The sequence below is a fragment of the Accipiter gentilis genome, chromosome 18, assembly GCF_929443795.1.
Source record: "Accipiter gentilis chromosome 18, bAccGen1.1, whole genome shotgun sequence".
NCBI classification, from domain to species: domain Eukaryota; kingdom Metazoa; phylum Chordata; class Aves; order Accipitriformes; family Accipitridae; genus Astur; species Astur gentilis.
The window spans coordinates 8722918-8739482 of NC_064897.1; the positions used below are offsets into that span (position 1 = coordinate 8722918).

At 43.1% G+C, this 16565-nt stretch overlaps 1 protein-coding gene across 1 annotated transcript in view; it reads left to right on the forward strand.

Annotated features, from left to right (window-relative positions):
• The window catches only part of TEAD4 (TEA domain transcription factor 4), a 60520-nt gene that overhangs the window by 33532 nt on the left and 10423 nt on the right, over positions 1–16565 (forward strand). Inside the window, exons 5-11 of the mRNA XM_049822285.1 lie at positions 1825–1889; positions 2803–2865; positions 6705–6839; positions 7666–7709; positions 10082–10137; positions 10880–11010; positions 11988–12161. Of these exons, the coding sequence (XP_049678242.1) occupies positions 1825–1889; positions 2803–2865; positions 6705–6839; positions 7666–7709; positions 10082–10137; positions 10880–11010; positions 11988–12161 (668 nt within the window). The remainder of the gene's footprint in view (positions 1–1824; positions 1890–2802; positions 2866–6704; positions 6840–7665; positions 7710–10081; positions 10138–10879; positions 11011–11987; positions 12162–16565) is intronic.

Consider the following 16565-nt stretch of genomic DNA (forward strand, 5'->3'; position numbering starts at 1 on the left):
TTTCTTTGTATCTCTGCACTGGCCTCTCCTCTCACATTGAACATAAAGCTGCTTGTCTTCATTTCCCTTGGCCCTGAAGGGCATAATCTCGCTGTCATCTCTTAAAATCAAGACGTAAAATGTAACTGTCTTCAGTGCCTGCAATGTGTGCTTGTTCCATAATTGGACAAAGATCCCTTCACCTCTCCCAGCCAGTGCCCCACCTTCCTGTTTATGGGAGCTCCCCGTACCCTTCCACAAAGCTAAGCTTCCTTCTCTATCTCTCTTCTGAAGAATATTCCTTTTTTGAGGATGCCTGCAAGAGCCTGAAAGCACTTCTAATTCACTGTATCACGTCCCACTGATAAATTCTGTGTAACTGTTACCATGTACTTCCCCATTGTTGTTTATTTTCTTGTACTTAGATTCACAGAATGACAGACTCATTTAGGTTGGAAGGGATCTCTTCATATTGTCTAGTCTGGTCCTACTGCTCAAGCAGTGTAACCTACAGCAGGTTGCCCAGGATTGTAGTGTCCAGTTGGGTTTTGAGTATCCTCCAAGGATGGAGAGTCTACAACCTTTCTGGGCAGCTTGTGCCACTGTTTGACTACCTTTACAGTAAATGAGTTGGTTTGGGGTTTTTTTGTTTTCTTTGGGTTTTTTTGGTTTTTGTTTTAAAATTTTTCTTGATTTCATATGGAATTTAACGTGTTTTAGTTTGAGCCCATTATTTCTTGTCCTATCACTGGGCACTGTTGAGAGGAGGCCGGCTCCCGCTTCTTCATAGCCTCCCGTCATGTATTTATATGCATTGATAAAAACTCCCCTTGAGTCTTCTCCAGGCTGAACGGTCCCAGCTGTCTAAGCCTCTCCCCATATGAAAGATTCTCCAGCCCCTTAATCATTTTTGTGGACCTTTTGCTGGACTCGCTCCCATACGTCCACAACTTTCTTGTGCTGAGGAGCCCAGAACTCGACCCAGGACTCCAGATGTTGCCTCAGCAGTGCTGAGTAGAGATGAAGGATCCACCTCCCTTGACCTGCTGGCAACATTCCTCCTAATGCAGCCTGGGATGCTGTTGGCTGCCTTTGCCACTGGAGTGCATTGCTGGCTTGTTGTCAGCATGTTGTCAAGCAGGACCCCATCCATTCAGCCAGTTTTCAATCCACCTCCTTGTCCGCCCTATCTAACCCATACTTTATCAGGTTGCGTATGAGGATGTTGTGGGAGGTGGAGTCAAAAGCCTTACTAGAGTCCCAACGTATACAGCTCTGTACTCATCCACCAAGCTAGTCACTTCACGTGGAGAAACTATCAGGTTGGTTAAGTATGATTTCCCATTTGTAAATTGATGTGGACTACTTCCAATCCCCTTCTTGTCCTTCATGTATCTGGAAATGGTTTCCAGGATTACATGCTCCGTCACCTCCCAGGGATTGAGGTGAGGCTGACTGGCCTGTTATTTCCTGGATCTTCCTTCTTGCCTTTCTGAATGTTTTAGGGTGAGTGGCTTTCCTTCTTTGCACTGGCTATCTTGATCCTTGTTTACAGCTTCTACACGCTATGGTAATGTAATTATTAAGCAAAGCATATGATTCTCCTTTTTATTGGTAGTTTTAAGCTATACAGATGCAAGCTGGGAAATAGAATTTGCAGCCCAAAGTTCTGCTCCTGAAACTCAGACCTCTACTGTGTGAACTAACAAGTACTTTTCTAAGATAGAAAATAGTGTGACAGTGTCATCCCACTGCTGATCGCTATAGATAGATAATTCCATTGTGCATCTTTTCCCTGGGGTCATAGCTTTCTAAACTTGTATTTGCATTATTTCTCTGTTCCAGGCCGAAATGAGCTGATTGCACGCTATATTAAGCTGAGAACAGGGAAAACACGCACAAGGAAACAGGTAAGTGTAAAGTTTTCCCTGTAAACATTAGCTTCTTTCTATCACTAGACATGATGAGGTGTTATGAGAACAACTCACTTGCTGTTCACTTGCTATTAATTTCTGGCTTTGCTGGAAAGACATTGTTGTGCTGAGCTGGTTAATAAGGATGACAGGAAGAGTCAGCTCAGGCATTTTACAGTAGGATTATAATGCTCATGTCTCCCAACCACATTGTGACACGCAAATTTTTCTACTGTGTGATTTTATTTGTTTGGTCTACTAATGAACGTTTTGGTGGACATCAGTGGTCCTCCATATGAAGATTCCTTGTTCAGCCCAGACAGATGGACACCAATGGTGATTTTGAAAATGCCTGGTGCATGGGATGAAAAAGGAATCTTTGTAATTTGGGAATGATAGTCCAGGCTGTGCTGGACAAAGCACTGAGCAACCTAGACCTGCTTTGGGTCAGGGGTTGGTGGATAACATCCAGAAGTTCCTTCTAGCCCAAATTATTCTATGATGCGTTTTGGCCCACATTAGATATGGGGAAGTTCTGAGAGTCATTATGTAGTGGCCAGGGATATGGAACATGGGTTTCCCTTCTCACAAGAGGAGACCAAGATGGGGGGGCAAAGAGACGAGAACTCTCAGATTTAAGGATGGGCTCTTTAGTTTTAGAGGAGGTCTCTGGCTTGATAAAGCCATTTGAATTGGAAAAGGCCTTAAATGGCCCATCTTTGCTGGTCCCCCACCTCACTTCATGACACTTAAGTTATGTTCAGAAAAGCATCTCATTGCTACCTCAGCCACCTCTCCCCCAACCCTAAATAACTCCCTATTGCACAACGTGCCTAAAGTATGTTTACTTCTGCAAGCAGCTACCAAGTACTCCACTGGAATCAAGATGGATTTTTGTCTTTCAATGCAGGTATCTAGTCACATCCAGGTCCTGGCAAGGCGGAAAGCTAGAGAGATTCAAGCCAAGCTCAAGGTATGATGGGTATCCTTTAACATATCACACAAGCCCCCTGAGTCAGCCATTCCCTCATCCATTCCCTCTTTGAATAGCCTTAAAAATGGATGAGATTAGCCACTGAACTGTAGTAAGCTGGGGAGGAAAAGGTACTTCCCAGGAAGTGTCGTGCAAACACTTACTTGTATTGTTGTAGCTCTGTGACGTCTGGAGCAACTCTATTTAAAGAATAAAGAAACAATAACTTTACATTTTATGTGTCTGATTTCTACCTCTGGTTTATGCTGCTGTCATCCAAGTCTGAAAGACCCTTAGACTTGGGAGTTGCAAAGAGTGTTTCACTGAGAAGGAGGGGTTTATGGTTACAAATGCTGACCAGTAATCAGTCTCTGGTGTTGTAGTGACCTTGGGAAAGGGTAGCCTTACAGTTACTGCAGTGCTAGTTCCACCTCCACGTGTGGTAGTGATGTGGAGTTGTCTGTGGGAAGTGTTCTGAGTTGGCATAACCATTAAGAGGAAGCAACAAAGACAGCTGGCATCTTCTCAGGTAAAATGGTGCCAGCTGAATAGACTTTGCCCCTTGATTAATTCAGACCTGATTTGAAGAGGCCTGGGCTAATGAGAAAGAACATGGTTGACTACTAGCTTAAGCAAATCTGTGTTTTCCTTTCCATAGGAAGAGCTGTAAGATCATGCTAATGGACTGGTACCTCTTGACATTTATTTCCACTCAGATTTGAAGCAGGGAGATGGTTCATGTGCTCAGACTGAATTGCCAGAAATGTCAAGAAGATCAAGTTTATGGTGACAGTTGCACAAGAGGGTATCCCCTGTTAGAATGTGAGCCATCCAGGAAGGGCTTGCCGAGCAGGATGCGAGGTCCGGTCCTTGTTACGTATCACTGAGACAGCCGGAGGAGGAAGGTGCATGCTGACCTTCCCGATTTGGTACGGCAATAAGTGATCTGGAGGGAAGTGTGTTTGCTTCCCTGATCTTCCGTGCTTCAGGTGATGGTGAGGATCTTGACAGCCCAATCCAGCCCTGACTGTTGAGTGGATGGCTCTTAGTATGTGCTTCCTCTTGGCTGTCTGGGCAACTCCTCGCTGGGCACCAGGAGAAGCAGACTGTCTGTGAGTGAACTGTTGGCACTCCGTCTTGACCGGAGCTGGAGTGCATGCAACTCTATTGCAAACAGTGATTACCTCTAAGTCATGACTGCATCCCCCACATCCCACCCCCAGCTCCTTTTTAGAAAATGGTGTGTCTGTCATTAGCCTGTTGTGTTTCCAGCTGCTCTGATAAAGAGAAGGAGCCACTTCTAATTCTATCTATCTAATTCAGCGCTTCTGGGTAGGGCTGCCTAAGCTTGAAACCTGTGGTGTTGTTAAGTGGTCAATTCAGGTGGAGGCCTGCTTGAGAGACAAGTTAGAGCGAGTAGGAAACAACAACTGCCCGGGGTGTTAAAAGATTTACTGCTTCTTATATCTGTAACCTTGATTCCGTTCCTTGCATGTCACAGCTCTGGGATTTGGCATGATTGAAAAGCCAGTCAGCCGAGCCTGTTTCCACTTAGCACACAGGAGCTGGCCGGTTTTGTTCTCTGGGAACGAAGGTGTCTCGGGGAGCTCCACGGAGCCATTGGTTGTTCTCCTTTTACACCACCCCAGGCCATGCTGTGAGCTCTGCCCAGCTGCCTGCAGTGAACCGTTCCCCAGTAGCAGACTGTTCCTTTCTGCCTGCAGAGGCAAGTCTGTAGCACTGATTCAACTCATTTACTTCTTTGCTTTTGCTAGTCATTTTCATAGAGCAAGGAAATGAAATCGCAAAAGCTGCTGCCCTTCTTCCAAGTTCCTGCTGATAGCTGTGTGCTCTTCTATCAGTGTTCATTTTCCGTAGAGAATATACGTTTTCATATTTGTATCTTAGAGATCAGAGCAGCTACACGCTGACTTTTCAGAGTGATTACTAAAATACTACTGTCTCCACACAAATTGGGGTGTCTTCTCTAAGTGTGCACTGTGGCTATAACAGATCGAGGTAGGGTAAAGCTTGGAGACAAATCTCTTCCCAGAAGTCAGTAGTTTTCCATGTCCTGGGTGGCTAACAGGTATCACCTGTACTAAGGAAAAAACAGGAAAATTGTGGTGGTATTATTATTCATTTTGAGAATAATAAAAGAAAATACAAACATTGAAAATGTTTGGTAAAAGTTTTTGTTGCCTTTTTTTTTTTTTTTAACTGGAAACATGATACAAATGAATACAGAACTGTTAGCTGAAAGAGGAAGGAGATGTCTTTTACAAAAACGTGCTTTTTCCAGCAGTCTGTCAGGCATTTAAACAAAACAGAAAAACACAACAGGGATTAACAGATAAAAACTTTTCTTAATTGTTCATTTCTTTTTATTACTTTAATACTTCCACAAGTAAATGCTTCTTCCCCATAAACTCATGTATAAACTCAGGTAGAGAAATATGATTTTTCCAGTGAGAAAGTAAGGGGAGGAAAAAAATCTGGTTCTGCAATGACAACTGGGTAATGGTCCTTATGTATGTCATGAAAAAACAGAAAAGAATCCTTACCCTTAAAACATGTTGTAGGTAATCGTTAAAGTATTCCCTAAAGCATCATTTAAACTGGATTCTGAAAAACTTTCCCATAGCTTTGGAGAAGATTAGGAACTTTCTCAGCAATTAAAATGTTTCCCCTCCATTTACTTGAATGGTACTAACAGGAGTCACAGATACTGTAAAAAAGAAGATACGTAAGTGTTGCCCATTCCTACTGATCATTCCACTTAAATGTTATCATTTATTCTGGAGCTTTTGTTATGCCTCCTCCAAATGTTTTTGTGTTAGACACGTCAGGATTCCTGGGCTTTGAAACATTAGAAAACCTTAGAGAAAGTGGAGGAGTTAGAGAGAATGGAGACCCAAGGGTGAGAGCTTACTGCAGTTCAATGAATGCAAGCGGGAAGTGAGAATTCCTGAAGATGACAGTAAGAGCTTACCTCTTTCAGCAGTTTCTCCAAGTCGTGAATTCATCTGTGCATTGCTATTATAATTACAATGTCACAGATAAATGTGGAGTGTTTGAAGGATGGAGTTTAATTGTAGGGGATATAGGAGGAAAGGCAGAATGTGAGGAAGTACTTCTGGTTGTCTGTGTATTCCTTGGAAGAAGAAATGAAGAATGCTATTTGTCTTAATCATACATCAGACCCCCTAGTTGTTGCACTGTCATTGCCTGTAAAAATGTGTGCAATTCCACAGCCCTGTTAAAATAAAAAGAGGTACATCCTTGCATATGTGCCCTGAGAGATTATTAAGATTTCCTGTTTCCCCAGGGATGAGAATAAAATGATCATTTCTACCTGAGACTAATGCAGTCCCAGATTGAGGTAGTCTTTTTGCAGTTATGATGACAAACTCCTTTTGTGAGCTTCTTTTTACAGGGTTAAAAAAACCCATAAGCAAGAGTCGTTCCCATTGAATATTCTTATCAATCATTAAAACACAAGAGTCAATTAGGGTTGTACTTTCCGTTACAAAACATTTCAGCTGTGCAGCTGAAAGCCTTCAGACAGAAAGAATAAATACTTAGCAGTCTCTAAGCCAGTGATCCCAGCATTTCAGAAAGGATGATTAGTCACATCTGAAGCTACAGCAATGGGTGAAAGACTTACATGCTTTGAAGAGTTTTTAGGACAGTTACTGGTGAGTCTGCTGCTCAGGTTTTCAGAGGTGCTTGTTCCCTACAAAGAAGCTGATAAGAATCCTGGTTATGCAGCATTAGACCAGGCAAGTTCTTTATCGTTATAATAATTCTGGTTTTTCTGTCTCTCCTCTTGCCCGTAGGATCAGGCAGCTAAAGATAAAGCCATGCAGAGTATGGCTACAATGTCATCTGCACAGATTATCTCTGCAACTGCCTTCCATAGTAAAATGGCCTTGCCTGGTCTCCCACGACCAGCCTATCCTGCAGTTTCTGGGGTGAGTGAATCAGAGTCTTGGTGCAGTTGGGCTGAAGACACTTGAGTATTTGAAAGGGTGTTGAGACCTGCTGAGGAAAATCCCGGGAACATCAGAAAGAGTGGGCCAAAAGGCATTGTCTTTGTAGAACAAATCTGTCATGTGGTTCAACTGTTTGGGTCTGATGCTTTGCTAACACTGATGTAAAACAATAAAGTTTCACTATATGCTTTTTTTTTAAGTGACACAAGTGAGAGAACAATCAGATCCTTTGGGTTTTCAGCTGCCTGAAATATTTGTAGGTGTAGGTATCACTTTCTTAGTCCAGGATCTTGTTGAATTAAAACCGTTTGGGCCATCCTGACCCTTTCTCAAGCTTATCATTCCCAAGCTCATCCCGAGTGCTTAGATCACACACTGATGGCCCGTATATAAAATCCTTAAGAGACGAGGCCTGTCAGCATCCCCCAACCATTGAGCAGGGCCTAGTGAGCTTTTGCTGAGCATTGATTTCTGCCAAAATACTGCCCTGCAGCTCTCCTGGGGAAAATGGTCCCTCCAGGAGAGGGAGCATCATTAAAGCTTTGGAGACGGAGGCACAAGGTGCATTCATAGTATTTAACATTAAAAAACACCGTTGGGCCAGTCGCTTGTATGTCACTAGTAGTAGTGTGTTGTCAGCACCTCCACAAAGATGAAACCAGGACTGTAGAAAGAAGAGATATAACTCAGTGACATTGTTAGAAGTCTGTGAGCTTGCAGTTTCTTTCCTCAGAAAGGAGCAAGCCTTGCTTTTCATCTCTGTCCTAAGAGTGGTGACTTTTGCCTGTATGTTGTTCTTTTGCAGTTTTGGCAAGGAGCTTTGCCAGGCCAAGCCGGATCTTCCCAAGAGTGAGTATTCCTTCATGTGAGCATCCAAAGGAGGTGCTTCTGCTGCTTCCACTATGCTGCCCGAGGAACACCATTAGCTATTACAAGATTTATAAAATGCTAAGATAACGTAGTCTTTGCTCTCAGACAGATTCCCTGTCCATGGATCTGAAACTTAAGGCCCACAGTTGAAGACAAACTGAGAGTCATGAGAGAATCTTAAATAGATAAAACCCTGTGTCTTTGTATGGTACCTTCAAGATGGATTACACTCCTTTACTGTGTCCCGTGACTCAAGCAGCCTAATATGGGTTATTTTAGGGAGCTGCTGAATCTAGCAGCCTGATGGAGGCAAGGCTGCTGCAGCTTTGTGCTCCCAGGTTCAACCAGTAGCGAGGCTGAGCATCTATTCCCAGTAGGCACACACACAAATATGCATACATACATTGCACGTACACACATATGCACACAGCTGGCCATACAGAACAGCAAAGACAGACAACACTCGGCACTTGCACAAATACAAACGGCACCAGTAGCCTCATCCTGTACCCCTCTCTGGCTGCTGAGGGTGAAGGTGCGTTAGTGGGAAACCTCGTGTGCTGCAGATCCACCCAGTAGGAAACCCTCGTGCACTGCAGATCCACCCAGTAGCTGCCCAGGGATGGATCCCGTGTCTGCCGGTGTGCTGGCACCTAGGCAGGTGAGCCCCTGAGGCTACAGCCCCGCTCTAGTTGCTGGTGCAGGCCTCACACGCGCGTGCACAAACACACACAGAGTAAATCTCTCCAGTAACTGGGCTTAGATACACAGTCCACCCAGTAGCTGGATCTTCACTTTCCTCATCTTTCAGTCGACTTCCAGACTCCACAGTCCCTTTGTCATTTGGCCTGAACCTCTCGGTCCCTCGGAAAGCATCCTTAACCCTGGAGACACATGGCTGGCTCCCAAACCGCCTACTTGCTGGTTAGTCTAGCTTGATATGCGCTAGCGATCACACCCCGCTTGCTGCTGGCACTCCAGAAACAAACACACACACGCAGAACTGAGAGCTCCTCATGCAGGAAAACAAGTAGAAGTCGAATTTAGTGAGGAGATAGGACAGGCTGCACCGACAAGATGCAGGGCGGGGACGGATAACTGTACTGACCTTCTTACACATGACTGGCACCTTTTATCGCCATATTCTCCCTAAATATCCCCTAAACTGCTCTTGTGCAGTCCTAAAATGCTCTTCCCTTGCATTCCATAAGATGTCCCATACGGTCTAGGCAGTAACCCCCTGAATTTGTAAGGTGACTGGTTTGTAAGCCTCCCTAGCTGGCTCACTGGGTCGGTGTCACACCTGGACGGTGGGGCTGATGGCTCCTGTGGGACAGCCCTGGGAGGGGCTGGGGCAGGGGCTCTGTTTCTCTGATGGCTTACTGGGGCTCCCCTGCCCCAGGGGGGAGGTGAGCCTTTGATGGGCTGATCACCAGTTCACCAGGGATGGCCCTGGGTGTAGTTGTGTCAGGGTATTATTCAGGTTGTTCCACCTGCCATTGTTCCTCTGTGCTCCTTTTGTTTGTATGGAGACACGCTTTTTATCAATCACGTAACCTAACAGGAGCAATTTAAGCCAATTTAAGGACTAGCAGCTGGAAGGGTGTATGTTCTCCACCCAAGCCATGTTTTCCTGCTCTCTTCTGGTGCTATGGCTAATGTTTGTGGAGCAGATCAGGGAACAGATGCTATTAAAATATCTTGTGGGAAAAAATGGCTAGTAAAAGAATGGAAGCCATCCTAGGAGAAATAAAAAGTAGATTTTATGCCTTTAGCTTGACAGTAAATGAGGAAGCATCAATATGAGAGCTTCTTTTAGAAGCTTGAAGTATCTGCCACTCCTGATGTCAGATTATGTCTCCAGATCCTGATTTTTCTTACAGTGGTGTTAAAATGGAGCTGAGCTGTCTTGAAACCTAGGTTCAGTTGTGGGTGTTGAACATCTCTGAATCCGGGCCTAAAAGTCTTCAGAGGTATCCAGACCAGACGTATATCCACTTGCATAAATTTAAATCTATCTGTGGTTGAAAGGAAAGGATAAATGGATGGGCAGCAGTGTATTAACAGGCTGATAAGGATCTCTTGATAACAAGTCTGCAGAGAGAGCCTCCTGACCCACCTGCAGGGAAATCTTATTCAGTCCAGTATAGGCCCCTTACTGTTTTTTGAATTTTTCTCCATGACACTCCCTTGCCCACACCGAAAGATAATTTCCCAAAGACACTTAGGCCGCTTTGTCCCTCAGGAGAAATAACTTCATCTAATTTGCACAAACAGTTGGTCAAGAACCCTTTTTTGGTTTGTTTTGGTTTGTTTTTTTGTTAACCATCTCTCTTTGTGTACTTCCGTAGCGTGAAACCTTTTTCTCAACAACCTTATGCTGTACAGCCTCCACTGCCATTACCAGGTAGGTAAGGAAATGTAGTTCCTTGCTTTGAAATTATATTCCAACTTCAAAAATAGCCAACAATTTAAGAAGATTAAAAAATATTTTAAAAAATATTTTTACCTATTGAAACATTGCAGTGAACCCCAAATTAATTTTTGTATGATTTCCCCTTATCACTCGTTCCCATCCTTTTAATGAGAGAGCTGAAGCTTTTTAATTTTGTTTTATTTAAAAAAAATAAATTCCTGTTTTAGGTCAGTTGTTTGGGGGTTTCTTTTCCTCCTGGCTCAGCAGAAAATAAAAGTTTATGTATCTCTACTGTTCTTCCACCATGCTGCATGTACTAGAACACTATTTTCCATCATAACATGATTACCTTTCCAGTTTCTCATTAAGTGGAACAACAAATGTCTTTTTCTTCTCAGTCTCCCCATTTTGAGAGGTTAATGGTGATGCTTCATTGTGATACTAAAGCAGTTTATTTCACTGCTCATTTACGGCTCAATCTAGGTCCTCCTAAAGTTGCCGAACGTGTTTTCTCTGGTGTCAAAAACAGGTAGATTGTCTTTACATCATTACCAACCCTGACAGTGCCATTTAGAGCACAGGTAGAGTGAGGACCTTGTGAATGATATTTTTGCATGATGACTGAAGTCATAAGAAAATGTAATTAGTCAGCTTTGACAGCAGGTGCTCTACTGGAAAACTATTTCCAACTTTTCTCTTTCTAAATTTTGTTATATAAATCCTGTGTGCTTAGGGTTTGAGTCTCCTACTGGCCTCTCACCTTCCCCATCAGCACCAGCTTGGCAAGGACGAAGGGTTGCTAGCTCCAAACTTTGGATGTTAGAATTCTCTGCATTCTTGGAACAACAACAAGACCAAGATACAGTAAGATACACACCTGACTTCCACCCCTCATTAATTTTTGGTCTTCAGGTAGCTCCTGTTCATCATGGATATGTTATACTACTATATGTGTGTGGAAATACTTGCTTCATTGCTCTGAGAATAGAAAGCCATCTTGGGGAAACATAAGATATCCTTCTCTTAGAGGATGGAATTGCCTATAGCGATATAGCCAGCTCTGTGCCATGTGCTTCTGGCCTCCCTTTCCAGGCTCATGGATGTTCACATACCAGAGCTCAAGGCACTGAGGTGATAAGACAGTGGTACAGCCCCTGCCGGGCTATTCTATCTGTCCCGTTCAGCCTTGGAGGATAGACCCAGAATCAGATGATGGTAAGATCACACGAAGCCACATATTTCTCTGGTGTGCTGGGAACTTAAATCTGGGGGCAACTGGGATGAATTTTTATCAATGTATTTCCATGGTTTCATAGGTGCTATAAAGCAGGAGTAGTAATATTTGCCTGTCTCACTAATCCTTGTGATACTGCATCTTGAGACATACATTGGTGACGGGCCAGTTATATTTCCTCTGTCTGAGATAGGAAAGTTCAGAAAAGATGATAGTATTTGGCTGGTACCTTGCTATGGGATTTCAGGCAGCTCTTCATAGGACAAGAGGGTTGATGTTTGACTGAGTGACCTGCGACAGGTAACACTGTATCTCAGGTTATTTCAGACTATATAGCAGTAGCATGAGGCAATGTTTTAGGAGTAAATATAGGAAAAAACCCCATAATAATGTTTCAGAAGAAGCAAGAAGCATGGTTGTATTGATAGGAAAGAGAACAGCATGAGCTGGTATTAGCAGAGGTATTTCTGCTAATACTTCTGCCGTTTTTAGAAAATGCTATCAAATCTGACTTCCTGTAGTCTTCTGTATAAGAACCATGAATGTTGAGTATGTTCTGAACAGTACTGAACGATTTCCTAATTCCATGTTTTTCCTCTTCTTGCAGTATAACAAACACCTGTTTGTGCACATTGGGCAGTCAAGCCCCAGCTACAATGACCCCTACCTCGAGGCAGTGGATATCCGGCAGATCTATGACAAGTTCCCTGAGAAAAAAGGGGGCCTGAAGGAGCTCTTTGAAAGGGGGCCAGCTAACGCCTTCTTCCTTGTCAAATTCTGGGTAAGGGAAGGACCCTTTGTAGGGTACCTATTTGCTATGGAGTTCTCACTTTAAAAGCAGTGGCCTTGCGAGCTGTTAAAAGACTGCTGCCTCCCAACAAATTTTCCCTGTGCAGGCAACTTAATACAGCCACGACTGTCACTGGAGATCTTTTCTTGACTGCACAAAGCACTCATTCTGGCCTGGAGCAAGATGTATCTTTCACAGTGTCATCTGTAGAGTTGTTCTTGACTAGCGTCTGGAGATTTTATTTGCTACTGGTGACTTGGGCCCTTTTTTATTTATGTATAAGAGAAGAATTCAGAGGAAATTATTCTCTGTGTACTCTTATGTGTGTTCACTTTTCTTGGTGTTGAGTAACTTCTCAGTCAGAGGCAACATTTTTCCATCTCTTCTCCTATCTCATTAGCTGCATTTTGTGTTATCCGAGTACTAATAATTTACAGATGCATATTTACTGGAGGCACAAGGACAGACAAAAGATAAGAGAGACATATAATGAAATTGGATTATGCTGATAATATATTACTGAAATGACTTCTGGTAAGTTGGCAAAATCAGTCTGGCAAAAGCCTCCTCACTCAATTTGGATTTTTGTGAGTTAGCTGAAATTTGCAAAAACTGTGCCATTGTGCTTCAGGGTACAAACAAAATAGTTTTGGTGATCGATATTGTCAGAGGTATTACAAGATTAAAAATAATAGCAGCTTGGGGCCGTTGCACACTAGATGGCTGAGGGAATGTGTAATGGGATTTGGAGCCTTTCACTTTGAGTTTACCACTTATAATTCAACCCCAGGTCAGGAGTGAGATGATGAGAAATGAGCTTTCATATCTCTTACTCTTCCTACAAACTGGCAGTAGAAAGCCTCTCAACTGGTGCTTTCAGGAGGAGTTCACCTAAGTGCCTTGAGGTGCAACTTCCCAGCTGTCCCAAGGCTAGCCTTTCCAGAACTAAGTTGGAGAATGTTGGCTGGGAGTCTGCTGTTCAAGTGTCTGGTGCTTAGAGTTAGTTAGTTGCTGGCGATTCTTGGAGACACATAATTTTACTACCTGCAGACTGTGTGCTACTGAGCTAGGCTTCTCATGGGATTCGCCTCTGTCAGGGTACAACAAAGCCTGTTGGGGAAAGTTGAAACAAAACGTAAAAGAGCAGCCCTGTTCCGGGTGGAAAAGAAATACTTGGGAGTGACAGCAGCACCTTGCTGAGAAGGGTATCCTTTGACAAAAGCTGGGTATTGATTGCCCTAAGAACTGTCTGGAAAAGGAAACAGAAGGCTGATGTGACAAAAGAATGGAAAAAGAGGAAGAGGGGATAGCTTCTAAGAAATGGTCCTTGGAAAAGTAGGAGCTGCGAGATCTGCTTCCTGCTGTGGGGTGGGGATCTCGGGAAAGAATTCACATCCTGGTGAAGAGCACTGGCTCCTGTGTGCTGTCACTCTGAAGTGCTTTGGGAGTTTCAGGACCCAAAAGGAAGAGCTTAGAGGGAGATGTTACGCAGAGAGAATAAAACACTGAATTCCTTGAATTAAGGAGAGAGAAATCATAATGGAATTGTGATCTAGTGCAACTGTGATTTTATTTATCGAAACTGTTAGTGTGCATTTGCGCTTGTAGGGTTGGGTTTGGGGATTGTGTGTGTTTGGGTTTTAATATCAGAAGGGTAAGTGTGGCCTATGTATCATGTCAGACCAACCTAAGTTAGGCTTTTGAAGGATTTACGGGGTGGGATGTCATTAAGTTGGACTCTGTCTGGGTCCACGTGAGGTGTCTGGTGTCCAAAGGGTATCAACTCACTGAAATTCGGCTTGCATAAAGAGATGTGACATAGGATTTGAAACACCTTTACACCAACGTATACATGCTGTCCTGGGGCTGTGCATCTGTACACTTATAATGACAGTGATATTTCTGGGCTTGGTTTAATATTTTGACTTTCTGATTTTTTTATATTTTTTTTGGTAGCTTTGCATTGTTGAATCCCATCTGGAGTTAACATCAGGTTTTATTGGTGGAAACATTACAGGCTGTCACTTACAAATAAGCAAAGTTTACAAGTCAAGTCATTGATTGAATGGAGGCTTCTAAGGCTTTTAAGTGAATCATTTGGTCTTGTATTTGTTTCTCAGTGTAAACAGTAGCAGGGATGAAAACACCATTCCTCATGTCATATTCTGGATAAGAAAGGATTGGGGCACTTTTATGATTTGCGCTATGTTTCACAGGAGTACTTATGTTAATCCTCTTGTAAGATTTCAGCTAGGATCTCTAAGGCAATATTAACTAAAGCAGTTCAAAAAAACCTTTTGCTCCAGAAAATTTGGACTTTTTTGAGGAAACTCCAAACCTTATTGTTGCAAAACTTTGTATTCAATGTGCCTGAAATATTGTGGTAATGCAGTCTTATACTTAAACACAGCATGTGAGCCATGCCTGTAATGCCCTGTGCTAACATGTGTTGTGGGAATTCCTAAGTTTGGTGTATTGCAATAGATGTAGTGTAGTGTAGTGCAACGCTCCCCACCCCCCCGCAAACACTTCTCACAGATAAGGCAATGTGATTTAAAAAAAGTTTAACAGAAGAAAACTAGATTTCAGCTGAGATTTTTATGCCCTTCTGCATTTTTATACCTCTGTAACAGTATATGCTAGGGTGCTTTTTCATTTTGATGCCTGATGGCTCTGGACAGCTATACAAATATACTGTTGATGTCCAAAGATATGTTGGATAAAGCAATTCAACTACACTGTTGAATTTGTAGCATCATTTTAGGATAAAAGTATTATCCAAAAGCAAATTACCAATAACCTTAAACTTGGTGAGTAGAGTTAAATACTTGAAGGGGTGTTTTGAGACATGAAGATATGATTGAATTTTCAAAGGTTCTGAATTGAAGTGGTGGTTGCAGGTGACAAAGACTTAAAAAATCAAGGCATTGAATAAGTCAGTTTTGTATATATGTAGTTTTAAGCTTGAAGAACCTGAGGCAGGAACCTGCCATTACTGTACTAAGCATTGACTATACCAGATGATCTGTTGTGCACCAGACGCCTGACTTTAAACACCAGGGTTGGGGTTTCTTGACATCACTGACAGCACTTAGGACCTAGTGTGACTGAGAAAGAGATGTTCATGTTTGTTCAATGGTGCTTTAAATTACTTGCACCACAGCTAAGAGTTAAAAGTTTATGGTTTTGAAACATAGGCAGTGTTTGCAATTCTTCCTTGATATTGGCATTGGGAGTTTGGTACAATGAACTAATTCTTTGACTTGGATTGGCAGGTTGTGTATGACATCTGTGTGACATTTCTCAGTGCTCCAAGTGCATTCTACCACACGACAATGAATGTGAGACATTAGCCTCCCAACACATGGGCAGTGGCAGCTCTGCTCTTTTCCAGTGTAATATTATCTCTACCACCTGTTACTTGGTTCTCCCCATGAACTCCTCCTATATGCATCGTTATTAATAGTTTGGGGAAGAGGCGTTTTCAGGGCTTTGCACATTAGTAGGATGGTGCACTTGCATCTTAAAGCTTTCAGAAGTTGTGAGACTCTGGGTGGAAGATAGAAGAAAAATTACAAACTGGGAATTCAGGACAGGCAGTACTTTGTCCAGAGCAGCCATCTGCAGAGGGGTGGATCAGGAGAATTGTTTGGGAGACCTATCCTGCAAATGATGAATATATGTATTAATTTCTTCTCCGTGGTGATAGGCAAGCTGAACCAGTGAAATCACTGAGTGTTTTCTTTCTAGTAAGTGAATTATAGTTTTGTGGAAGGGGCTGAAGGGGTGGGCTGGAGACCGCTGTCCTGCACTTGGCTTCTCTCCTGTCCCAAGCAAATCCAGTCAAAACAGCAGCCGCGCAAATTCTCCTCGGCACCCTGCCCTGCCCACTGTATGCTTTCAAGCCTGACCTGGGAAAAACTGCTTGGAGAGCAAGGAGATGGTAATTTGGTCTCCATGTCCATTCTGTCCTTGGCACCTCTTCTGAGGCAGCAAACAAGACAGCAGCTAGCAACAGAGATTTTTATGATCTTTGCACATTTTTTCCTAGAATGGATCTGACAGCCCATTAATTTCACCTGCAGTCACCAGTACCACCTCCTACCAGTTGCTACCTTATGTAAGGAGACTCTGTCAATGGCACTTCTTTCACCAAAGTTACTCCCCGCAGTGTTCAACAGTATAGAGATTGTTGACAGCAAAAAGCAGATTGAAAGACTGAATTGCTGAGGAATCTGTCTGCTAGGTGTCAAAATAACACAATCCTGGGGGGCTAGCTAAGTTGCAGCTCCCCGTACTGCTGGCAAGGCCTTCTGCTATCTTTGGTTAGCTCAGAAACTCTCCCCTTCTCCCTTTCTTGGAGGCTGAAGCTGCAGTAGCACAAGTTTTGGACTG